Here is a 25,060-nt window from a genome sequence, read left to right on the forward strand (position 1 = left end):
TAAAAAAAAAAAATGCAGTAAGAATGTGATGTAGACCCCGCAGGCTGGGATAAATGCCTTCAGAGCTCTGCTGGCAGGCTCTGCTTCCGCTCCTGGTTTCTGAACATTTGTTCTTCCCATTTGCAATCCGGTCTGGTGAAGCTGGCTGGTCGGCCTTTCTGTGATCCAGCTGTCCCACCTCCCCGTGCAGCACGGGGCTGCTCTGGCGCCGAGCTCCCGCCTGCCTTTTTTGGTGAAGCAGTGCTGCGGGGCTGTTCCTGGAAGGGGCTGCTTTACGCCTGCAGGGACTGTTTTCCGCTTTCATTTTTGATCCGTAAAGCTCTAGGTTGCGTTTCAGCAGCCGTGCTGGCAGAGCCCGGCTCTTCTGCTCTAACTGGGATAATTTGCGTTTTAGAAGTGCTTGAAATGTTTTATCCTCGGCCGTGACACGCCGGTGTGCTGCTGCAGGCAGCTGGGGCAGATGCAATATATGGCAGCACTTGCGTTTGCTGTGTATACCTTGTCAGCATAGTCTGCTTTTGAAAGTGACAGCCAGAGTGCGATCTTTAGTGCTAAGACTACGTTATGGAGGACTCGGCCAAATTTTAATTAGCTGCATGATTTGTTGGCGTGTTCTGTGCTCTGTTCCTGAGAAGGGGAGTGGCGTGCAGCGAGGGAGCGAGCTGGGACAGATTGAGTAGCATCCTTTGAGAGGCTTCAGCAAGAGCACCTCTGGTCCCCTGCCAGCAGGGTGGCGGCTGTTTAAAGTAGAGAGAGGGAGAGGGCCTCAGCAAGCGAGGTGAAAGGCTCAAGCCAAGCACGGGAAAGGAAAGTGAGGAAAAAAGCCTTTAGATTGGGAAAATGGATGGGGATGCTGGAGTTTTACTCCATGTGCAGGAGAGTGCAGCGCAGTTCAGCAGCACGACGCTGCTCTAGTCAACTCCAGGGTGTCGTTTCCTGTAATTAAGGCAGGTCTGGCTTCTTGTTGTTGTTGCATTTTCCTTTGCCTTGCTAAGCTCTTGAAATTGTGCTGCTCAAGTCCACCTATAAGCAGTTTATTGGGAGTTTGGACGTCTGCGTGGCAGCACATGCCTTGTGATGCTGTGCCCTACTCTGGCTCCGGGTGAATGCTGCCGTGCTGCTGGTAATTGCATCTGCACAGCTGGCTGTCTCCTGCAAGCTTCACGGAGAAGAAAACCTGGGAATTTACTCAATTTACACTCAGAATTACCTTGAAAAACAAAGAAGTGGTTTGAAAAATGTCACTGCAGTTCAGTGGGGGCATGTGTCAAAGGCTGCACTTAGCTGACTGAATCCGGGCAGGAGGAGAATAGGCGTACGCGGCGGTTCCCTGGGAGCGGGGCTGGGGATTATAGGAATCACGGCTTGAACAGGAGGAGTCAGTGCCGTGCTGTTACAAAAAGTGCAATTGCTGCCTTGGAATATATGAAAAGAAACATTGCCAAAAGACTTAGTAAGTAATTATTTTTTCCAATTTTACTTCCTGGCGGAGCCTCAAGCGGAGTATCTTGCTTAGTGGTGCACCTCGTACTAAAAGATAGGAGCCAACGAGAGAAAATCCAGAGGGTGGAACGGTCCCGAACAATTCTCATCTCCTGCGTCCCGATAGCTGCGGGGCCGCAGCCCAGGAGCCTGCAAACACTGCAGAGAGGGGGCTGTTCTGTTCCGCACGCCTGCAAAGGGAAGGGAGAGATGGGGCTCAACTGATAAAAACGAAGGGTTTAGGTGCAGAAATAGCAGAGCACTGGAACCAGCGCCTTGGGAGCCTTGTCAGGAGTGGAGCAGGCATGGTTCATCCTGCCTTTCAGAGGGAGGGATGGGTTGGGTCAGCTCTCTGAGGGTCTTCCAGAGCAGCGAATCTGCGGTGTCGGTACTTGTGCAGAAGGCAGTGGGGCCAGCAATCGGGAAGGTAGCAGGCAGTGGAGGAAAGGAACAAACACACATTTCAGGCAAAGTCTCCCAAGCAGTTTGTTAGCATAAGAAGAATTAAAGCACTGAATTCAGTTTTATTTCTTCAGTTCCTCTAGTCTATCCTCTAGTCTAGACCCCAGTAATACTATCAAATAATCATTTAATGCCCCTCAAACTTCTTTTTTTTGGCAATGCGAGTTTTCTTCTAAGCCAAATGCATTTAAAAGCTGGAAATCGAGTTACTTCATTGAACAGCCGAACATTTTGCCTTTTGTTCTCCGTGCTGCTGCGTGGCTGGTCTCTTACAGCGCGCACGCAAACTGTTGGTAACTAGAAGCAGCCCGTACTCCGCCGGCCAGTCACGCCAGCGGCGTCTCACAGCAGAGCCGTATTCTTTCCATACCGCCCGGGCCGATGCTCTCAGATGGTGCCTGTAACTCGATCTGCGGCTTGTTCTTCCTGCGCAGAGCCGTCCAAGCCCTTCCCCGCCTCCTGCCCCCGCTTCCTGACCCATTTTGAGCAGGAACTTTATTCCGGAAAAGCAGGAGCAAGTGAAGAAGCAAACGTGAAAATGAAATCCAAGGGGCGAGCAGTTGAAAGAAGATGAAATACAGCCAGCAGATCATGCTTTGATTTACTGCTGCCATAAAATGCTACAGATGGATGCTGGAAAGACCCGAAGGTTTTGAGGAAGGCTGTCCCAAGGCTCATGTGCTGAGACTTGTGTTTCAGTGCCTCGCAGTGGGATTTTTCGTGTAAACTATAAGAAGGCAGATAGCGGATGGCTTCCTGAGTGAAGAGCAGAGCTCTCCAGCTTGTGACAAAGCCTAGAGCCAAGACAGTTTACTTAAAAATGTGTCTGCAATTCTTACGTATGTTAGCTTGCTGAGTTCTCTTCGAATAAAGTATGACACACCGCTCCTTGCAGCGTGTAAAACTGAATTTTCGGTGCTTGTGGGAGAGGGGAGGGGTTGGCCTCTGGACTTGCCTCTTGGCAAGGCTCACCCCTGGTGCAGGATTTCTGTCGTGCTGGACCGGAGACAGAGATGAGCTAAGACAGTAAAAACGCTCACTGGAACCAGTAGCTTTCCTTGAGAGCCTGGATTCGTTCAGATTAATGGCTGCAGTTGCGAGCTCTTCTCTGGGCCGTTTGTGGGGGCTTCTGCCTTCTCTTTTCCCCTCTCCTCAACACACGGAGTTTTTTCTGGCTTGTATTTTTCACTCGCCAGGAGCCACCCTGGCGTTTTGACTTTTTAAAGGTCCCTGAGATTATTCTTAGCTTAATTCAAGTAGCTTCTCCTGGTCTGAATTACCCTGTGCGCCTGCAGATACGAGTGGCTCCTTAATGCTCTCCAGGATACCTGGCACGGCCGCTGGGGCTGTGTCATTGTCGTGTCCCTGGTCACCCGCCCAGGGGGACAAGTCCATGGTGGTGCCACCCTCAGCTGCGAGGAGCCTGCCAGTTCGCTTGGAGTCAAATGGGATAAGTTGCAGTTACAAAATGGGAGCTGTTGTAGTTCAGTGCAGCTGGCTTTTCGTCCCCTCTCCTTGCGCTGCTGCCCCTCGTGGCTTTGCGTTTTCACAGAGCTTTCCCTCAGCCTTGCTCATACCAGAGACTGGGAAACGTATCTGGTCTTTCCTGCAAATGTTTCCTTTTGGAGCTGCCTGTATATCCAGTGTCTAAATATTTCTCTCTTTTCGAGTAGCAGCTTTCTTTCTGAAGGAGACCAAAGAGGTTACATGCAGAAATAAAACAAACATTGGTGTATCCTGAACTCTTTGGTACCTAAAATGTTTACCTGAAGGTGTTTCTCTCTTGTTAGTCTTTTGGTAGTTTTTTGGGCACTTGGTCACCATTGTGGTCTCTGAGGGCTTCTGGAGGGTTTTTGCCTGTAACACGGGGAGCTGTCTCTGCTTTTGCTCTCAGTGTACCCGGAGGAAGAGCAGCGTGCGCAGAGCACCGTGAGGTTGCCTTTCCCTGCCGGTGGGGAGCTGGCATTGCTTTCCTGGTCAGAAAGAAGTTACCTTACTCGTTTTTTGCTGAAAAACAGCCTTATCCCGCAGTAAATTTGTCCGTGCTGTGCATGTAAGCATGCAGTTTATTGCTCTCAAGTTACTTGGTGTTGTGCGGAGTCATGTCCTGCTTTGCGTTTAAACACCATTGCTTTCTAATGAATACTGTATTCATGAATGCTGTTGATTTAATAGGCATTGATATTCAGGGGCCATCTTCCAGGTGTGTCTTCATTCTCTGAAATCACCGGTCTAGTCCCCTTCCTTTGTCTGGTTTTGTGTATCAGCTCTCGGTTAATAATTACTTTATTTCCTATGTTGTTACAGCTTGAAAAAATGAAGTAGTGATTTCCATCGGCAGAGCCGTGCACAAATGAGTACAATGGCGACAGGGTGGTTGCCCTAATGTCTCGCAGATGTGAATGGAGGGTGGTTATTTTAATGTAAAAATATACTTAGATCGTAGATCATGCAGCCTTTCCGTTTAAATGTTGGTTGCAAGGGTGATTTTTCTTTTGTGCTTTAAAAAGAAAAACATTCAAAGTTCTTGTAACAGGCAGGGTGCAACGCTATACAGAAGGGAGGCAACAGATTTCACAGCAGCAGAAACCTCAGCTGCGTTTTGGCATGTAACTGGTGCGGAGTTCCAGAGACAGTGGCATCCGTGGTCACCAAGAGATCTTTGAGCTGGGCATACAAATCTCCTTCTGACCTGCTTTTGTATTCTCCCCTGTTATGTGACAGAACTGTTGGCAACATGGGAGGAGATTTCAGTGGTCTTTTATTTGGCAAATTGTACACTGTTCGGGCTTGGTATTTTGCCTTTTTTGCTGGAGCTGCTGTTGGAGTGGGCTCTGCTGCGGTAGAAGGTCAAGCATTCAGTGCACCTTGGCAATGAGCTGCTGTACTCCTAGCAAAGCTTGTGCGCTGCAAATTGAAAATGAAAAGATGTCTTCTCATCACAAAGACAGTAATTTCAGTAGATCAGGTTCTTTTTTCTCCCTCTTTATGGAAATGCAGGAATGATTAATAATCAACACATTTCTGTAGCCGCTTTTGTTCTATATTCTTTGAACCTCTTAGGCTGTCATCTATTCATTTTAAACATCAGAAAAAGCAAGTACAGAAATAGACAATGTAGTAGTGCAGGGCCTTCTGGGAAGGCGAAACTTGCCTGTGACTGAATATATGGATATTTTATTATTCTGCGTACCTCCTGCATGAAAATATTTCACTTAAACACAAAAGAGTCTTGAAATAATCTCTGCGTCCATGTGGAGCGTTACCATCTTTGTGAGGGCATTGAGGCTGTGAAACTTTCATAAATACGATGTGGAGAACTTGTCTTGAGAATATTTCCATCATTGCCAGCTACATTAACTCTTCGTCTTCCTTGTTATTTGTATATTTATAAGTGTACTGCTTTTTATTATATCCTCTACCATGGGCTTTGACCTTGGGGGAAATGTCGGGTATCGAAGTATAGAGAAGACTAAAGAGGAACTGCGAAATTTCAACGGGGAGCTGCTAATTTTCGTTTAATTTTAGTATTGCTGTGCAAAAAGGAGTCGGGTTTTATCAAGTATTTTTTTCAAGTAAGAAACAGCTGTGCTGGTGTTAAATATTCAACAGGTTTTGTAAGTGACTTAGTCAAGTATCTTCCTCTTGGTAGCTTTTCCTCAGGCGGGAGTGCCCTGAAGGAGGCTCTGTGAGAAGGGCTGTCATCATCTTGCTTATTTTTGAAGTCACCAACCGCGACTCCAAACCAGGAGCTGGTCATGCCCTTAACGCAGCGAAGGTGGAAAGCCTTCACAGCAGCTGTTGTCCGGCTGGCACCCGCGTTGACCAGCTCAGGCACCACGAGGAGCATTAAATGCCAGCGGTGCACTTTAGCAACTTCCCGAGCTTCGCGTGCAGCGGGTGGGTTTGGCGCGATGACGTCTGTCAGTGCACCAGGCGGTGGAGAAACCCCCCCAAGGGAAGGTGGGGATTGCACGTGCGTTCTTGAGTTCAGGTTGTCTGGCTTGTGGTGAGAGCAAATGATGGTCTTGGGTGGGCTCTGAAATACCACACTTGCTTCTCCAAATCCTTCCGGCCTCTCTGCTAACAGATGCTTGCAGTTTGGGCAAGTTTTCCATTTTTCTCTTACAATGATATTAACATGCCACCTAAATGCTGTTGAAACTCCCATGCAACGTTTAACCAAGTTGCTAAAAAAAAAAATCTGAGAGATTGATCTTTGAAGCTTGACCTTTCCTTGGTGCTTTGGTGGAGTCTGACTGGGGATGGGGGCACAAAGGGTGGAAAACCTGGTGCCTTTTCAGCAGTTTACTTGCTGGTTTGGCTCTTCTTTTTTATCACTTGTGGAAGCAAGTAAAGGCACCCAACAGATGTTTTGGATTTATCATGGCTTTTCAAGAATTTTCTTGAAATTCCAGTTGTTCCTTGGATTCTTTTGATTGATTTTAATCATAATAAAAAATAACCCGTAACAAGGCAAATATGCTGAGGTGATCGCAATTGATGGTATAAACTCTAGAGGTGTGAGGAAGGTCTGTCTTGCCACCGAGCAATTTTTGTGGCTCCAAAGGATTTCCCAACCTAGGAACAAGGAGAGAAGAAATGTAATTCTCCTTCCCCAATGTTTTTGAAATTCCTGAACAATTTTACAACTTAGTCCAAGTAGTAAAAGACCAGAGGGAAACGCTGAGCAGGTTTTTGCCATTCTTACAACTGCCTGCCTTCCTTTCCCCATGCCAAAACCCGAGGTTTTTCTGGGCACAGAATCAAGACCTCTGCTGTTGGTAATTCCAGGGTTTTTATGCTGACCCTGGCTATGGGGGATGAAGTCTGGATTCCTGACTTGTAGTATTCTGATAACCACTAGGCCGTGGTTTCAGGCCACTGCAGAAGGCTGTCAGCTCTGCCGCCAGAGGAGGGTTGGCCGCTTCCCCTGCAGCTGAACACATCTAAATGGGGAGCAGGCGCCGCAGGGAGCCCCACGTCCTGCTGGGCTGCACGGAGCACGGCAGCCAGGTGGGCTTCTTCCATTGACAGCGTGCATTAAAACAGCCCGTTAAACAAAAAGGTCTGGTCAGGTTTTTCATTTTGCTATGACAGCGAAAGCTGTGCGTACCGCGCCCACCGTGCACAGAACAGGCCCAGGTCTGGCTTTGGGGCAGCACCCCCAGGGAGCTTGCCGATGTGATGGTGTGAAACCACCATGGCGCGGCCCTTCAACCTGGTCCTGACTGTCTGGGTGAAACGTACTCCTTCCTCACGTGTTAGGCGGGGACCTCTCCCTTATTGTCGTGGCAAAGCTACGGGGGAAAAGAAGGCCGGATTAACTGGGTGGGGGCCGGATACATCACTCGGGATGAAAGCAGGGACTGGTCAGACAGGAGGGCTGGGGCTGGAAGGGAAGGCTGCACGTTGGGAGACCAGCACTGGGTAGGAAGGGAGCGAGGTCTGGCACAACAGAAGAGAAAGGGAGAGGGAGATGAGAGCATGGGGTAGAAGGGATTGCAGTAATTTATTTATCCCTAATAAAGTAAGACCGGAGTAATCTAGCTGGCAGGTTTCGCTCTTGAATCCCCAAACGCTTGAGAACATGGAATTTTCTAGTGTTTCTAGCATCCTTTCGTTACTGCTCTGCGATGCTGGTACATGCAGAGGGTAAGCAGGCATTCCTGGCATACTTCAGCGAGCTTCAGATGGCAGAGGCCCCGTGGGGAGCTGAGTGTCCCGACAGTGAGAACTTGAGTGTGTGGCTGCAGGGCACAATCGTGCACTAAGCCCCCTTTTCTGAAGGCAAAGCAGCTGCTGGCAAAGGAACAAAATTTCGCCTGGAAACAGGTGAATGCGTTTGAATGCATGTCTATATAACGTCATTCATTGCCCCTGTGCGTGATGAGGTAATAAGCAATTACACAGCCGCTTTTTTGCTGCAGGACTTTGCTCAGTTGGTGCCTGACGACGTGTCCTCACTTAATCAGCAGTTACGGGTTATTTTATTTTCCTGCTGACTCAGTGCGTGACTCTGACGTTTTGCCCATATATCATGAAGATCTGAAAACAAAATGCATTCCTTCGTGGTTAAAGTTCAGCAAACACTGTTTAGTAAGATGAGATTACGCTGCAGCGATGGCTTTTATTTATCAGCTTTCTCCTGAATCCATGACCAGAGCAGGGAGAGGGTCGTTTCAGCTGCTGGCAAGTCAACTACTTTGCCTTCATCTCGCATCTGTTAGAAACTGAGCGACCTTCCCTACGTACCGCGTCTGACAAGTACTTGGTCTGTATTACACCGCCGTCACTTCCGTGGATTGCAGACTTGTGACCGTGGTGGCACTCAGCGAGCACGCGCTTGCATGTTGATTTTTGTAAACATAGAAGCCCGGAGAATCTGGAGATCTAAAAGCTTTCTGGCCATAGGTTTGATCCATGGTAAAATGCATGCGGTGCTGACCAGCCTCTGGTGGTCGCGGCAAGGTGAATGGCAAACAAGGCCAAGTTCATCGCCTCAGCCGCTTAAGAAATCGTTTTCTAATTAATATTTGTTTTAGGAGTCTTGGGTGCTTTTTATTGTTAGTTTTTAGATTTGTAGTCTTCTAACTAGGAAGAAAACCTAAGAAAACCATGTTATATTTTCCCCTCTTGCACGGAAGAAGGTCAAACACTTGCAGACCTCTCCCCTTGTGCTCGAGGGAAGAGAGGGGTGCCGGCACTTTTCCAGGTACAAGCTGAGCCTAACTTGAAAACTTTCTTGACTGAAAAGGCTGGAAAAAATACACTTGCACTGTGACTAAATCTAGCATACAATTATTTCTTCTATGTAGCTCTGTGTGTTAATTGCTGTCAGTGTGAACTGGTGGTTTAAGCAAAAATAGAAACTTTTATAACTGATGCGTTGCTTACAATGCGTCCTCTGAAAGTGCAAGTCTGCGGTGGCTTCTTGAATCCCATTCCGTGCTGTCAATCTCGGTGAATCATCTTCCTGTAAATGAAAGGGGTGTTGAAGAGAGCATACCTGGAAAGTGTACTTTGCTCTTCAGTTTCCACTTCTCCTAGCTGTTCAGAAGCCATAAGCTGGCAGTGCCAGGCGGAGGACGTGTCTCCGGACAGATGCACCTGAAGGCCCTGCCCCTGACCTCAGCTCTTCCTCTCCTTCCCCGGCGTGCAGCGCCCTCAGGGGTCCCCAGGGCCGTGCCCAGCTCCTGCCGCGTCCTCTCCTGGCATAGCAGCAACCTGCGGGAGGTGCGGTGGTGGTTTGGAACAAGTGAGCGCCCAGTGTGGCAGTCGGTGGCTCGCTGCGGGATGAAAGACAGATCTGCCACTGGTGCTTCGCCCCATTAGAGGAGTATTTAATTTTGAAGACTTTTGCCCTTCTGTCAGAGGGGTTTGACATTGCCCGGCGTGCTCTCGAGGATGGGTTGGACAGGCAGGCAGTGCCCCAGCGCGTCCTATTGTTCTTTAAGCACGAGCCGTGTGAAGGTGGCCATCCCAATGCCCCGTTCAGGGGACGTTTCCAGTGAAGCAGATAAAAGCCCCAGGTTGGTCTCTCCGTGGCTTGCTGCTTCCCACGTTCTAGTGCTCGCCTGTAAGCACGCGTCAGTAGTCCTTGGAAGTACGACGGGAATTAGCAGCCTGAAGTCTTATTCCACACCGTCACCAAAGAGGTGCTGGGGGCAGCTGGCCTTTGAATTAGGGCACTTTGGTTAAACTTCGAGGCTGCTACTTCAGGCACTGTCTTTGAATAGCTTAATTTATTATTTTTTGCGTGTACAGTTGCTTGGCAACAGATGAAAAAATACTAAATGCAGCTAATTTAGTTGTATTACTGGTAAGCTGGCATCTCTTTAATATGAAAACGTATTTCTAATAAGACTAATCAGCTGTAATTCCTGGCTTTTGCCAGGCAGAATGTTAAATAAACAGTGTCGATGAACTTGGTAAAGAACCTGGCACCCAAGGGGTTTACTGCCGCCTCTGAGCTGTGCTGTGAATGTTTCTTTGCTTTTTCCTGCTGTTGTTTGGGGGTATTTTCTTCTACTGTTGCTACTTATTATGTAAGTTTCTCCAGTTCTTTGCCTGTCATTTTCCTTAGCAATAAAGTGATTTGATTTATTTAAAAATAAATAAATAAACACCCCTAAACACTAACATTGGGTGAAGCAATATACATGCTAAAGTATAAAAAGTAAAAGTTGTGAGTAAAATCAATCTGTTTGCCTGGGAAAGCGCTGAAAAGCATTACCATTTTAGTGTGGTGGGGTTTTTGACCGGCACAAGTGATGAATTTTCTGTTCTTGCATCAGATGTTTGGCAGCAACAGTTAATTTTTATCATTCATGGGGCAATGTTCCTGTTGCCCAAAAAAGCATGTGTCTGATCAAGAGCTTTCTGGAATTTGTTCATAAATCTTTCCTTGCTGCTCAAATATTTGGACGATACTAGCAGCAAAAGCCCAGCTAATTACGACTGGTTGAAGCACTCTCTCTGTTTGTTTAATTGTTTTCATAGATTGCCTGTTCAAACTATGTCCCATGAACCGGTACTCTGCTCAGAAGCAGTTCTGGAAAGCAGCAAAGCCAGGAGCTAACAGCACAACAGATGCAGTGCTGCTCAATAAGCTACACGTGAGTATTCAGTTTTGGGCGGCCGTTGATCATAAACGCTCTCATCCGTACTGCTTTAATTATTTCCAATCAACCTGACACTGTTAACAAGGAAATATCAGAGAAGTCTATCAAAATCAGTACCCGAGACTCCTTTTGAGACGTTCACTGAGATGTGACTTAGAAGCATCCTCTGATTTACGACAGATAACGTGCTCTTTGAGGTCTGTGTCCACTAGCAGCATGTGTGGTACTGGGTTAGAGTCACGAGAGCAATTCAAGCTTTTGTCGTTAACCTGTGCTAACTGTAGCAGTGCTCTCCGGGGGCATTTGGGGGGCATCTTTTAATAGCATAAAACCAGAACCCTTCAAACAACCACAGAGGAGTAGGTTCTCAGGCGTTGTGCCTCAGTGCATGAAGTCACGGGTGTTAGCTGTGCTGGCAGATGCCGTGAGCTAAATAAATCTGATAGTCTGATAAATCTATTGAGGTGCCTCACACAAATATTGCTGCTGGGATACATGTAAAGGTTGATGGGTAATTATGACTAATTATAAGGCCAGACAGCCTCTCCTTCCTTATTAGCTTGCAGTATTTAATATTTTTTTCTGGCTAAAATGTTGACGTTCAGCAGTTGAAAACCCAGTAAGGCAGTTGATTGCCGGTTCTAGAGTTCCTTTTTTTCACACCAAAAAGCCAGCTAACTTAAATACCATCTGTTGACTTTAGAGTTAAATAAACTGCATGTTTATGTTAAAATTACATAGCTGGAGTACTTCATGTCAAAATTACAATTCTAAATATTTTTAGTTTCTTAAAGCCTATATTAAGCTCATTGAAGACTGAAATACAAAATGGCCCTGTAGGAGAGTGTCATTTGCTGATTGCCATATGGCTGCCTTGCGCCTGCATTTCAGAAAGGCTGTTTGACTCATTTTGCTTCTGAAAACATAATTTTATAACCCAGAAGTATTAACTTGGCAAGGAGAAAGTTATTTCTGTACTGGCTGTAACACAGAGGTCCCTCACTTGTGCCGCGTTTCTCCTGCCCCTTTAATGATGATAAGAAAAGGAGACCGTGCCATCAAGCTTGAAGTGTCAGGGGATTCTGGGTTTTGTTTTTCTGGTGTGTAAGGGAAGGGGAGAGCTTATGCCTGCAGGGTATGTGTGTGAGTTCATGGATTTTAAAGACAGGTATGTTCTAAGCACTGCCTCATGCCCGGAGGAAAGCACCATGTAATTGCGCTGGATTACAGTGTCATTTAAAGTCGTCTCCTCTTTCCTCAGTACGTGCCAGCTCAGGTGTTCGAGACCTGTAATATTCAGCTGATGTTTTACTGGTTTGTGACGGGGCCCCTCTGGAAATCCAGGATTAGATATTGCCAGTACTTATCCCCAGCTGAGGGATGTTTGTACAGGGAAGTGCCGCCGTGCATGAACCGCGTACTAGATTAGGTGAAAGGATTTGAGTACTTTACAGCTTTATTGGAAATGGTTCAATATGCATTACTTTCACATAAGGCTAACCTGTTCTGGAGGATGTGCTACATGAGGTCTACCTGGGTCTGATGCATGGCTTCAAAAATAACCCGGTCCCATGCACATCAGTCATACATCAAACCTTAATTTTCTGCCCAGTATAAGAGAGTGTCATTTATTGGTACATAGAATACACCAAAACCCCTGCATTTTGCATAGTGTGTGCTGGGGGGGAAGCAGACTGTGCCCCCAAGACACGTGCGTGCAACAGATACCTCTGCCTCTGATTAGACTTCTTTATCAGTGCCTATAGTTTTTAACAAAATCAGCGGTGCGAGATGTATTCATCATCACTTGCCTTTTTTGGCTTCTGTTTGCCTGCTGGTGGAATTTATTGTCTGCTGTGGCAGGCTCGATGCTGAGGTCAGGTTATTTTAAGTTAATGCCATTTAAGGGATTTAAAATCTGGGACACTTGTCTTTCTTTGGTATCAAGAATCAGTGCTGCTTGAGAAGCTGACATCTAGTGGCCAGAGAAAGTGCTTTTCTTGAGTGATTGTCAGATTTGGTATGTGCTTCTGAAATCTGTCCAACGACTTAATTATGTTTTCACAGAATACACCCTTTTCTTTATTTACAATAATTGTGGCACCCAATCCTGTGCAGGCAGAGAAGCCCTCTTGTTTGTGATCCTCATTGATAGTTGAGGGGTATTAGTATCTTACCTGAATAAATTGTTTTTCAGTGGAGTACTGTGAAATCAAGAAAAAATAATAATAAAAAGAATTATGCTGCATTGTATTTCTGAATGTATTTTTGTGTTTAAATGAGCAACTGTATTGCAGGTTCTCCTGGAGAAAGAACCACTTATCATACCTAGCAGAACTCCTAAAAATAGCAAATTTTTGTAAGCTGAAGAAGGTGAAACTTTAAAACAGTGTAGAGCTAGTGTAGAGATAGCTCTTCGTTTGCAGTAGCTAAGCTCTGTCTTTTTTTTTTTTTTAACTACTTAATATAGTTGGGAATTGTGGGCAGTCTCTTTTCCTCCAAGAGGAAATTGGGCCTAGCATAGTCCTTGAGATTCTTGAGAACCAAGTCATAAACATTCATGCTTAGCCTCCTAAAAAGTCTAGTTTTAAATCACTATTACCCAGATGCATGTTAAAATAATTATTTCTTATTAAAAAATCAACTTTCATGGGAAGTGAGAGAATTTCTTTACCAAATGAAAAGGTTTAAAAATGGTTTTAAATAGCTTACTTTTTTTTAAACAAAACAAAGTACAAGAGAATAGTGAGTATGTAGAGCAGATGGCAAACGTCAGCCATTGTAAGAAGAGCTGGTTGGTTTATATGGATGGGTTATAAATTAAGTTACTAAATTGAATAATTATAGGGATTAGTTTTTCTATTTTGCATATGTTTTTCCTTTTATTAATGTGCTGGTATGATGCAGAAGTGCACAGCTGTATTTTCACAGCCAGTCTGTAATGCAGCACCGAGTGGTACCTAATGAGGAGTGAGCTCTGTGCTGCAGGAAAGTCAGGACCTTGTGCACTTAGAGCTCCAGTGGGCAAATGTAAATGTCTTCTAAATAATCCCGCTGTGTGACAGAGATGATTGGATTCATCGTAAAAAGACAGATTGTGGAAGAATGGGCGCCTGCACTGGCAAAGTAAAATAACGAACCAAAGTAAAAGTCCTTTCCTTTCATTTTTTATAGAAGTCAGTAGAAAGGAATATAGACTTCCTGGCTTGGGTTGTTACCATCCCTTTTCTCCTTCCCCCCTGTAGGTGTTTCATTGTTTTCTAATGCCTCGTCTTCCGTCTTGTAGCAGCTATTTATCAAATTTGTCAAAGTCAAAACACATATCATTTAAATGTTCTTTATCTTCCTAAGCAACTGAAAAAGGGAATTGGAAATTATACTATTGGAAATTAGGAAAAGGAAATCTTGCTCCATCAGATGTTCACGTTTTTTGTAGTTCTGTGAAATACTCTTAAAGCATCTTAGTTGTTTGGCCACACTGTTTATAGAACAGCAAGTGAATTATTCTCTTTTCATGTCAGCATGCCGCAGATTTGGAAAAGAAACAGAACGAAACTGAAAACAGAAAGCTGCTGGGAACGGTGATCCAGTATGGCAACGTTATCCAGGTAGGTTGGGAACATCTTTGCAAGCTGAATGGGGGAGTTTAGGCTAAACCCTGTGCAATGTGACTTTAAACTTGTGAAATTTGTAGACAAGAATCTGTAGCTTTGCCTGGTGGACAGCATCCTGAGGTATGATCCTGTGAAGCAAGAACTGGGTTGTATGGCTGTGATCTCCATGAGGATGTGGATAGATTCATTTTTTTTATTATGGGTTAGCTGTGCTTTTTCCTCTCTGAGGTCACCGTATAATTTATTTATTTGGGAATATTTCTTTTTTGTGCTTACATTATAGTTGGCCATGTGGAACGCGGCACAGACACTATCTTGCAGTCAGATGTTGAAATATCAAACACTAAACTGCCCCAAAGGAGAGTGAGGCCATATAAGTCGTTGTGGTCCATTTAAACAAAGGTTATACTAGTTGCAGGGAATGAAAAAAATCGAAGTCACACCCAAGAAAAATGAAAAGTACAATAACTGTGTAATCAAGAAAGGCGTGTTTTTAATAAATGGGGAAGGGGATATGCAGCAGGCGCTGGTTCACCCTGAAACCAGAGCAGACATGCTTCTACTAGGTAGAGTGCTGCAGCCCGTTAGAAGAAGTGATAATTACCAGCTGGTTTTGATTTGATATAATCAGAGTAGGTGACAAGGAGAATGGGCAGATGAGGGTTTTTTTAATTGTTGCAAGAAGTTGGTTGGCAATGCAGTTGTAGGCTTTGGAGCAACCTGATTGAGGAAGGGCCCGGAAGCATCAGCCTTGGTTGAATTAAATGTGCTATTTGTCTGTATGTTTGAGGCAAGAAATCTAGTTTTAATTACCTGAGGAGAGATAAATACTGTCAATTTTAATAGGACTACAAGCATTTGCACTACTAAGAACAGTGATAAGTTTTTGCCTGTATTTTCACTGTGGTCAAAATGTACTGTGAGTAACCACTATTTTTAATAGTCAAAAAACATCAAAATTGTCTATACAAAAGTATTTGAAGTTACTGGAAATGTGGCAACAGGTATTTTGAACGACATAGCTGAGGAACTAGGCTGTGCCCTGTTGCAGTTTTCATGCTGACTGTGTGCAGTCTGTGTGAGTTGTTAACGCAGTGGAGGGTTGTGGAATGGGGCTTTTTGAAGAGTCTTCAAAAAAGCAGTAGAGTTTTCTGTTAAACAAATCAGCCTGAGCAAAGTAATATAAGATCAGCCTTACTTTACACCACCACCTTCTGAACAGGGAAAACTACTTAGTGCCTTACATTTTACAGCTTTTGGTCCTGGGTCTTTGAGCAGGCTGTTGTAAAATGACGTGGGCATTTCTAAGTGTTTATCCTTTGCTGGAGAAGAAACAGATTAGTTGAAGATGTTTTGTGCTCTAAGACTATATATTTACTGAAATAAGTGCCAGTGAAATTGTGCATGAATTCATCAATATTTTCATATGGTATCATCTAGCTTTTATTTTGATTCCTGTATGATATTGTGGTTGTCCTATACGTGCTCACTATTTCTTGAGGGGAGGAAAAATGAGCATTCTTAGAACTGAACTCTAATTCTTATTCTAGCTGCTTCACTTAAAAAGTAACAAATACTTAACAGTAAATAAGAGGCTACCAGCTCTGCTAGAGAAGAATGCTATGAGGGTGACCTTGGACGAAGCCGGAAACGAAGGTTCCTGGTTCTACATACAGCCTTTCTACAAGCTGCGTTCCATTGGAGACAGTGTAAGTGCTGAGAATATCCTCATGTATTGTTCTGTGCACAGCTTGGCAAAGCTTGTTTCAGGAGGTCTGTCTTCCAGTTAATGAAATGCACAGATCTTTTCGTGCCTTACGTTGCAGAAGCAACTTTTTTCCTATGCTGTCAGGAGGGGGAGGAAAATTGCTATGGTAACTTGTATTTTGGAAACATGGGATGATTTAACATTGGAAGGAATAAGAGACCTAATTATGGTAGCCTTTCTCAATCCCTGTCCAATTCAAAATGGCAGGAATTGTTGCGTTCCTTTGGTATATTTAGAACAAATAATATCTGGGTTTTCAGTGTTGCCAGTTTTGAATCAAAATTTGTCATCGTTTTGTATATGATGAATGAGGTAATAACGAGGCCAAATGGCCCTGTTCATGGGAAAACCAGAAAATAATTGGTTCTGATGCATTACCTTTGTACAAGAGAGTTTGGTGTGCTACCTGCCCCAAACCAGGCATTAATAAGCTTAAGGGTGCTCTGTGGTATAGTCCAGGCATGGATTTGGCACCTAAATCCAGTAAGCTTTATTGAGTAGGAATAATTTCTTCTGTAGAGCAGCCCCATACATTTCGATATAGCTGTTGTTCCTTTTACACACATGCACACAATAAAGCACATGATAATACAGTCTTACAGGCTATTAAGCTCTTTAAATCCTACCTATTTACAGACACTTTATCATAATGACCAGTTCCTTTCAATACAGAGAAGGGTTTTGTGTTTTAATTTAGGTAAGACTTTACCCTGGAAGAAGGGAAGAAAAGGACCTTTACTGTCCGTAATAAAATGCTTTTGTCTTGAGCCGTGTGCCAGCCTGGTCAAGAATCTGATATTACAAATGAAAGTGCCTCTTGGAGGAGGAGAGCTTTTGGCTGACCTTTTGCCATAAAAATTACTTATTAAATGTTAACCAATGAAACTAATGGAAAGTAGCAGATAAATTTGTTACTGGAACTGTAAACTGTTTCTTCTGTAAGCCTCTGGATCCGTTAGTATAGGCTTTTTTTTCTGCCCGAATGACTGAATATAGTAAGCTAAATTCTGAAGCGAACAGAATCCTGGTTTTCATATTCAGACTGGCATCTCTCCAAACTGCAAGGTGGTGATTTCCTCCTATCACTCCCATTAACAAAAAAAAAAAAAAAAAGGAAGGAAGGAAAAAGCTTTCTCAGACTGCAAATTTGTCTGATGCTTCACTTACCTACAGGTTGTCATTGGAGACAAAGTAGTCCTGAATCCTGTCAACGCTGGCCAGCCTCTTCATGCTAGTAGTCATCAGCTTGTTGATAATCCGGGATGCAATGAGGTAAGGACAGATTGACAGAGCTGGGAGTGCGGGGCTTTGGAACAACTTTACAAGCTCTATGTTGCAGCTAGGCTGCTAGGACTTGTGTTTTAACAAAACTAAGCCCTCAGTTCATTAGTACCTCAGGTGGTGTTTAGGAATGGTTATCTTGTTGCTCAGCATCTTAAGATATGTACAAGAATTTTCTTGCACCTTTTGGGCACTTGACGAAGGTTAAGGTTGATTTCTCTTGCTTGACTGGCTAGAAATCAGATTTTTCTTCAAAATCAGTAGTCATGGCACCATGATGCGTGACTTACTAACAAGTCAGATTTGCAGTTACTTTTTCTGGAATAGATGCAGAAATGGCTTTCTTTGGAGTAATGCAACAGGGATGGCAGCGCTCAGCTGAAAAACATGTAAACAGTAAGGCAGTAGCATCTTGTGCAGGCACAAGACAGTGGGGCTAATACGTTTTATTTCTCCTTTCAGGTCAACTCTGTGAATTGCAACACAAGCTGGAAAATAGTCCTTTTCATGAAATGGAGTGATAATAAAGATGATATTCTCAAAGGGGTAAGACTCAAAACTTTACTTGCTTGTGACTTACTTGTTCGCTGATGCATAATGTCTGTATTGATCATGCTGCCTGGACTTTGACAGGGGGATGTGGTAAGATTGTTTCATGCAGAACAGGAGAAGTTTCTGACTTGCGACGAGCACAGGAAGAAGCAGCATGTCTTCCTGAGAACTACAGGGAGACAGTCTGCCACTTCTGCAACCAGCTCAAAAGCACTGTGGGAAGTAGAGGTAAGGATTGTGATGCAGGTTGAGGGTGGCTTTGTAGTGACAATTACAGTTTCTTTTTAAAAACATTTAGCTGGATTTCCTTTTTTAGGTGAAAGTCTTACCAGTGTTTGAAGTTTAATCTTTAGAATTCCTTTACTTGCTGTGCTTTCTGTGCAAAATCAAAACTGAGGGCTTTCTAATGCTGCAACAGAGAGCTCTGAACTGCAGGTTCTTGACAATTCAGAAGAAGAGGACAGAAGTATCTATGATGTCATTTTTCTTACCAGTCACTGAAATCTAAAACCATCTAATAATTTCAACTGTCCTGCTGAGTGTACTGAACATTCTATTTTTGATGTGGAATACTGCGATTATGCATATCCTCATTTGATAGGAGATGGCAACCCTTTGCTAGTCTGTGCATTGTCTGAACCATTTTTTACTGTACTTGGCTTTTAAATAGTGACTAACACCTTTGCCATCATTGGCTTCTTAAAATATCCTCCCTCTATTGGTGTGATAGACAAAGCTGGTTGTTTTACGTAGATATGATTTTAAATGCCTGCCACATGAACTGCCTGAGAGATCCATAAAATTAATTGCAATGGTGGATATAATTTTCCTGTTGTCTTTCCAGAAATATCTGGTTTGATATGCACATTTTCCCCCATTTCAATTGCAAGCTTACCCATGATTAGTGTTACTTGAGCGTGTTACAACACATCAGAGGCTTTTGTGATAACTTTTCACATACAAGCAGATACCCAATGATAAATGTGAGGAGTTCAGAGGTGAGGTAGACCCTCCCCAAAATGCAGAGGTCAGCTATGTTTTCCTTGAGTACATGGATGTACCCCCAGAGTGGAGGTTCTGCTTTCCACAGAGGTTTGCAGACCATCATATTTTCCCTCCAGTACTCTTGTACAACACTGCTGCATTTGAAACAATTCCAGATGTCTTCCATCACCTGCTTTCAGAAGGTCAAATATTTGTTATACCAGAAGGTAAAGGATCTGCTGCATCTCTTTAGGAAAGCTGTTTCAGGACTTAGCAACACATGCACATCTAGAGCACCATCTTTAATTCTTTGCTGCTAGCACCATAATCTTCCTGCTGTCACCCACCAGATATCACTCTGCTCCTAATGGGGTACCAGCTGTGGTCAGTGACTTTGCAGAATGTTACTTGTCAATGAGCAGAAAATCAATGTTTGCAAATTGAAGTTAACTAATTGTAGTCTGCTCAAACTGTTTGGTGTACTACATGTTGTTTGTGCGTGAAAGATTGTTTATCTTTTCTGGAGTTCCTTGGTATGTTCATCCTTACCTGTAAGTGAAATACAGCAAGTCACTAATGTGTAGTGTAAATGTTTCCCTTTATTGTAGGTAGTGCAGCACGATCCTTGTCGTGGTGGCGCAGGGTACTGGAACAGCCTTTTCAGGTTCAAACATCTTGCTACTGGACACTACTTAGCAGCAGAGGTAGGTATTGGGGCTTGTTTAGAAGCTCTGCCTTTCCTTCCACAGCATCTTCTTTCTTTTACCCCTTCTGAAAATCTCTCGTTTCCCACCCTAAAAATAGAAACAGATGAGAGGAGGAGAGTGAAGCTTGGGTCCTGTATTAATAAAAAAGTGGATGGCTAGACATAGAAAACATGGTCAAAGAGATGTGTAATTACACCACTGTACAGGGGATAGTCTTGAGCTTTTTGCACTTTCTATTTGAATTCCAAAGGCAATAGCTTTCCTACAAAGGATAGGTGCTAAATACTAGTGTACTGTCATGTGGGCAGTAAGAAGCAGGGTGAATTTATGAATACACGGGTTGATTGCAAATAGCTGAGAGCCTTTGGGGGGGGCAATGAATTCAGTCAACTGTTGTTAGTTTCTGTTGAATCGCTGATTTCCAAATAGAAGCGAAGGATTGACTGCAAAATGGAATTGCAGTTAGGCTTCAGGCCAGCCTGGTAAGAACTGCAGGTAACATTTAGCTGTCCAAGCACAAAACAAATTGTTTTGTGCACCAAAGGGGACATCTCTCCTTTCCACCTTGAAGAAAAACTTCAAGGCCATTTATTTAAAAAAAGAAAAAGTCCAAGGGTTATAATTGGGTTATAAAAGGGTTATAATCACATATAAAATTAGCGAGTTTTGCTGCTAAACACTTGTCAATGTTTACTAAAGTTAGTTTTACTTAATTCACGGCATAGATATACCAATACAGACACCTCTGTAAATAAAGGCTGCCCTGGATGTAAAAGTGCATAGTAGGGCAGACAGCCTGTCTCAGCCCATCTTGTTGACATGAAAACGTTTTCAGTGGGAAAAGTCCATATTAAATATCCCATTTTAAACTGCTCTAACAAGCAGATTGGAAAAGCAGCAACGCTTTGTCACATGTACATGCATGTGACACACGTACATCCTTTTCAATAATGGTCCAATACTGAGCTTTTCCAGTAAATCTTGGGTTTGCTAATCAGCCAAAACAAAAACATGTTCTTACATCACACAAAATATGACAGAGGAGATTGCTCACCTTATCCATGGTTAGAAGGGTGTTTGTTCGAAAAGATTTTTGCCAAGTCAGTGATTTCTGGTGGAAATTCCATTTGGAATTTTAGAAAAAGTGAAACTTGATAACTCTTTTATTCCTCTTGCTCCTTTAGTGATTATCATGGGCAAGTTTCATCTGTCTGCATGTTTGCAGATCATTTTACTGCTTAATTCATGGACAGACAGTTGCCCGATTAAGAATAAATCTATTTGCATAGTATATTTGTTCTGCATGCCTGGTAGTGTTGTAGCAGTAGAGTGCATCCTTTACAAAGCAAGATAAGATCATGCTGAGGTTGTTTCCCACTGCTAGCTCTGTTAGTTTTGACATGCCTGTGATTCTGTTTCATCAGGTAAACCCTGACTATGAGGAAGATGACCAGGAGTGTCAATCCTCAGTAAGTATAGGCAAGAGTACGATCTTGCCCCTAATTGAGGAGGGCTTGCACAGGCCCTGCTATTTAATTGGCCAGTGCATAGATTGTCCAGGCCTTGTTGCTAGTGAAGACACTAAAAACCAGAATGATCTTTTAAGGTCTGTCCAGAGGACTGGATATTAAAACCTGGAGTAGGCTTTAGTGAAGAGCAATAGAGTTGTAACCAAATTCCTGTATTACTCAGACCCCTTTCCTCCCCACTGTGTAGAATGTCTTTGTCTTCGTATTTCTTAAACCTTTGTTTCCTTGAAGTGCGCTTTGAATAGGTTTGAAAAGCAAGTTGCTCAAGATGACATCGGATGTCAAGTGTTCGTAATAGGATGTTAACGTAGTGCTGTGCGAGTCCTCTGCCCTCCTTGTTCAGTTCATGAATTCCCTCTCGTTTTAGCGTGTCACAGGAAAGACATGACAAAGGGCCTAGAGAGCAAGAATGGCAGGGTGAGAATGACTTCAGTGCCGTTCTTCCAATTTTTCTGTGAAAGCAAGTTCTTTTCAGTAATTTTTTTGTCAAAGATAGTGTGTGCTGATGCTTTGTGCTAATAGAATCTTCTCACTGATGTCAAAAGGAAAACAGCATTGCTTCAGTAGGAGAAAAGAGTTAGGACTGGAACAGCGCTTTCCATTGTAGATTATATTTTTAGTTCAATGAGATTGTAGGCTTATGCAACTTGCTTGGTCATTTATCCTGTATAGGGAAAATCTGCCCCACTTAGAAACGAGAAAGAACTCCTCCATAGTTAAAAGGAGATGAACACCTGGTGATGCTTTGAAGTGCAGTGGGGTAGTTTTCTCCTCCAAAAAGGATTTGTTATTGCAGTCTAGCCATTAAAAGGCTAACCCTTGCCCCCAGATACTGAGCTGATATCCTGGTTATTTCTTGGTAGTATTTGGCAGCAAACGCTGATCTTCTGACGGCTTGTCTTCAATAAGTGGAGTTGAAAAGTGAAAAAAATAACATGAACAAAAAACCCACACAGCTATTGTTCCAGTGGAAAAAAAAATTAACACTGAAGTGCTTTGTTGGCTTAACTTTTTGAAAGTTAATCAGTTTATAGATCTTTAATATAGACATCCCTCCTACTGGTGTTATGCTAATGTCTCCTGCTGAAAATAAGTGCAGTAATAACGATAATGCGCTGGTTTCAGAGTTGTGCTGATTTTTTTCCCTACTGTGTCTCTTTACCACTAGGTGGCAAAAATAGACCACGAAGAGTAGGATCAGGCACATAGAATTCATTTCTGACACACAATTACTGCATCTTTTAACATGCACTAGTGACAAGATGGTGTGGGCTGCTTGCCACTGCTCCGATACAGAAACTTCAACTTCACTCAAATGAGAGCTTTCTGCAGGACTGCAGGTTTCATTGCACAGCTCTGTGTTGTTGGTGTTGTCTCTTTATACTTCAGTGAGCTGTACAAGAATAGGTTTTAAATGGCACAGGTGAGATGCCAGCTAGTACCTGTTCGAAAGGAGAGTGGGCTGCTTCTGTCAGCTTTGTGGTTGAAGTTTAATTCTCCCTAAATTGCCCCAGTTCCTAACTCCCGATTTACTAATTCTCATTTTCATCTTTGCCACAGTTTCTGTAGCTGACAAATTGTCTCCTGATGTGTCAAAGGTACTACAAATTGTGAGTGTAGAGTGGCTGCCTTACTGTGGGGATGGAGAAGACAGATGAAACTTGGAGAATTCATTCCAAGTGAGTCAGTTTCTCCTGGTGTAAAGCCTCCAGATGGACTCGCCTGAGTATATAGTTGCTTCTTCATTTGGGGCACATTCCCAATATATAATTCTGTTCCATACAGCTAACTGTCTGTTCCCATGTGCAAAATCAAAGACTTGAAATGTCACTATCTTGCAGCCAAGTTCACTGACTACAAATGTGCCAGCTGCAGAGTATCCTGAGGCACCAGCAACGTTAGCTAGCTCGTCTTTATGTTTAAGGGTTGGAATGCCTTACACCAGGACTTTGAAAGACAGGTGCTTGCATTCTGACTCCTTGGGGTGCCCACCTTCCACTGGTGCCAAGATCACAGAAGCTGGTAAATTCCTTGGTGATCACTTTGTAAACTACATGTAGGATTTAGGTGTTTGTTTCTATATTGGTAGCTGGTTTCTATGTTTTGTCAGATGACAGATTTTTTATTGACTAATTATAACTGCTAGTTCCTGAGGAAAGCTTTTAGAAAAGATATGGTTCCTTTTTCCCAGTGTATTTTTTTCCCCTAACCTTTTATCCTTTCATCTTAAAATCTAGTGTTTTACTCACTCATTTGATGGTTGTACATTTACTTTGATAAAGCAGGCTGGTAATTTGCTAGCACCTTAGCCATGAAGATACTTGTGATGCCATGTCCTTTGTAGTGTATCACTGTGTTGGAGTGCATCATGAGCTGAAGCGTAAGCAGCAAGGCAGCTAACTTCTTGATTAGCTCTTGCTTTGTTCATTTGCAGTTGATAGGCCTGAGTCCCATTTTTGCTGTTGAGGTTGATCGTTTCCCAGCAAGGCTGTTGGTACTTAGTGTTGCTGGTTTTTATATTTGTTGCTTATGTAATTTCTTCTAGGGTGACAACTGCCGTACATTAAATGCATTTCAAAAGCCAGTAGTGCCTAGGGTGGTGATCTGAGCAGATGTGGATCGTCTGAAACTGCTCAGAGTTCCTGGTGTGCTGTGGGTGAACAGCTGGGAGATGTTGAGTCTCTTGGCACTCTGCAAGACACAACCTCTCTTGTCTAGGATTTATTGTGTTTATAACCCAGAAATGCTCAGAAGTTATTAACACTAAGGAAAGCAAAGAAATGTTTGACAAGAGGAGCTACTTTCACTTTTACTGGTACCCTGAAGCGTAGTCATCTTAACCAGTGCTTGGAGTGGTTCAGAGCTATGTCTACAAATCACAGAGCGCATCTATTCAATGCTAGGCAGCTGGGTCTGGAGGGCTTGGTCTGACTGTGTGTGGTGGGACTTCTTCTGCAGCTGGACCCTGAGCAGGATGCCTCCAGAAGGGGCTTGCGTGATGCTCAGGAGAAGATGGCGTACTCTCTGGTGTCCGTGCCTGAAGGAAACGATATCTCCTCCATATTTGAGTTGGACCCTACCACCTTGCGAGGAGGAGACAGCCTTGTCCCCAGGTACGAGCTAACGATCGCATTAGAGCTGACTACCTGCCTTGGAGTTTGGCTTCGGTTTGGTTTGGTTTGGTTTTAGGTAAAGCTCTTTCTCACTATTTATTTTCATATGAAATTAAGGTTGTCCTTCAAATTAATATAGAAATGATTAACAAAGGTTCAGTATAGTATTTTACAATAAACTTGTAAGTAACAACATCTGATTTTACAGGTAGGGAAACCGAGATTAAGTGACTTTCTTGCCAGTTAAGAAACTGACAAAAGTCTGGGGTCTATGATAATGCTAATTCCCATGACCTATCTGTATTATATTTGCTAGGACACAACATCCAGTGTTCAGCACTTCATTTTCTGTTGCATATGGTTGTTTAACTGTTCATATCGTACCTCTTGCTACTCAAAAGATGCTTATCTCCAAAGATGCACAATTTGAATGTGGGCTCTTTGCTATCCGCTCCCACCCAGAAAGCATGACATATTTTTGATCTACTTCATCCAAGTTACTCTTTAAAAAATCAGATACTCTAAGGTGGTGTAAGTTAACGTGGCCACCAAATGCAGCAGTCCTGGCTGCCCGTTCCTTTGGGCTGCCACAGTTTGTGGAGTGAAAAATTTTTTTCACTTGTTCTTGGCAACAGTTTGCATTTTTGAACAATGCTAAGATTTCTCGACTGCGAAACTGACTCACATTTTGAAACTTTTGACTTTCTTTCAGGAACTCTTATGTCAGACTTAGACACCTTTGCACTAACACCTGGGTTCATAGTACCAATATCCCTATTGATAAGGAAGAAGAGAAACCTGTGATGCTTAAAGTAAGCCCTGCTACTTTTTTTTTATACTCACATCCTTTAATTTCTGTACTTTCACCAGTATGTTGTTGGTAGAAGTTCCAGTCCCTTGGGACTTCGGGGTTTGTCAAACAGGTAGCAGCATAACAGTGGTAA

General features: G+C 43.4%; 1 protein-coding gene across 7 annotated transcripts in view; it reads left to right on the plus strand.

The window, feature by feature from the left end:
* Positions 1–25,060, plus strand: part of ITPR1 (inositol 1,4,5-trisphosphate receptor type 1) — a 169,406-nt gene that overhangs the window by 34,561 nt on the left and 109,785 nt on the right. For 5 of the 7 annotated variants that reach the window (XM_040569062.1, XM_040569063.1, XM_040569059.1 and 2 more), the window contains 10 exons: positions 10,447–10,562; positions 14,090–14,176; positions 15,733–15,891; positions 17,124–17,222; positions 17,694–17,777; positions 17,865–18,011; positions 19,376–19,471; positions 20,899–20,943; positions 23,962–24,116; positions 24,829–24,928. In XM_040569062.1, the coding sequence (XP_040424996.1) occupies positions 10,447–10,562; positions 14,090–14,176; positions 15,733–15,891; positions 17,124–17,222; positions 17,694–17,777; positions 17,865–18,011; positions 19,376–19,471; positions 20,899–20,943; positions 23,962–24,116; positions 24,829–24,928 (1,088 nt within the window). The remainder of the gene's footprint in view (positions 1–10,446; positions 10,563–14,089; positions 14,177–15,732; positions 15,892–17,123; positions 17,223–17,693; positions 17,778–17,864; positions 18,012–19,375; positions 19,472–20,898; positions 20,944–23,961; positions 24,117–24,828; positions 24,929–25,060) is intronic. The other 2 variants (XM_040569064.1, XM_040569065.1) reach the window with 1 other exon arrangement.

Source organism: Cygnus olor, chromosome 10 (genome assembly GCF_009769625.2).
Source record: "Cygnus olor isolate bCygOlo1 chromosome 10, bCygOlo1.pri.v2, whole genome shotgun sequence".
Classification (NCBI taxonomy): domain Eukaryota; kingdom Metazoa; phylum Chordata; class Aves; order Anseriformes; family Anatidae; genus Cygnus; species Cygnus olor.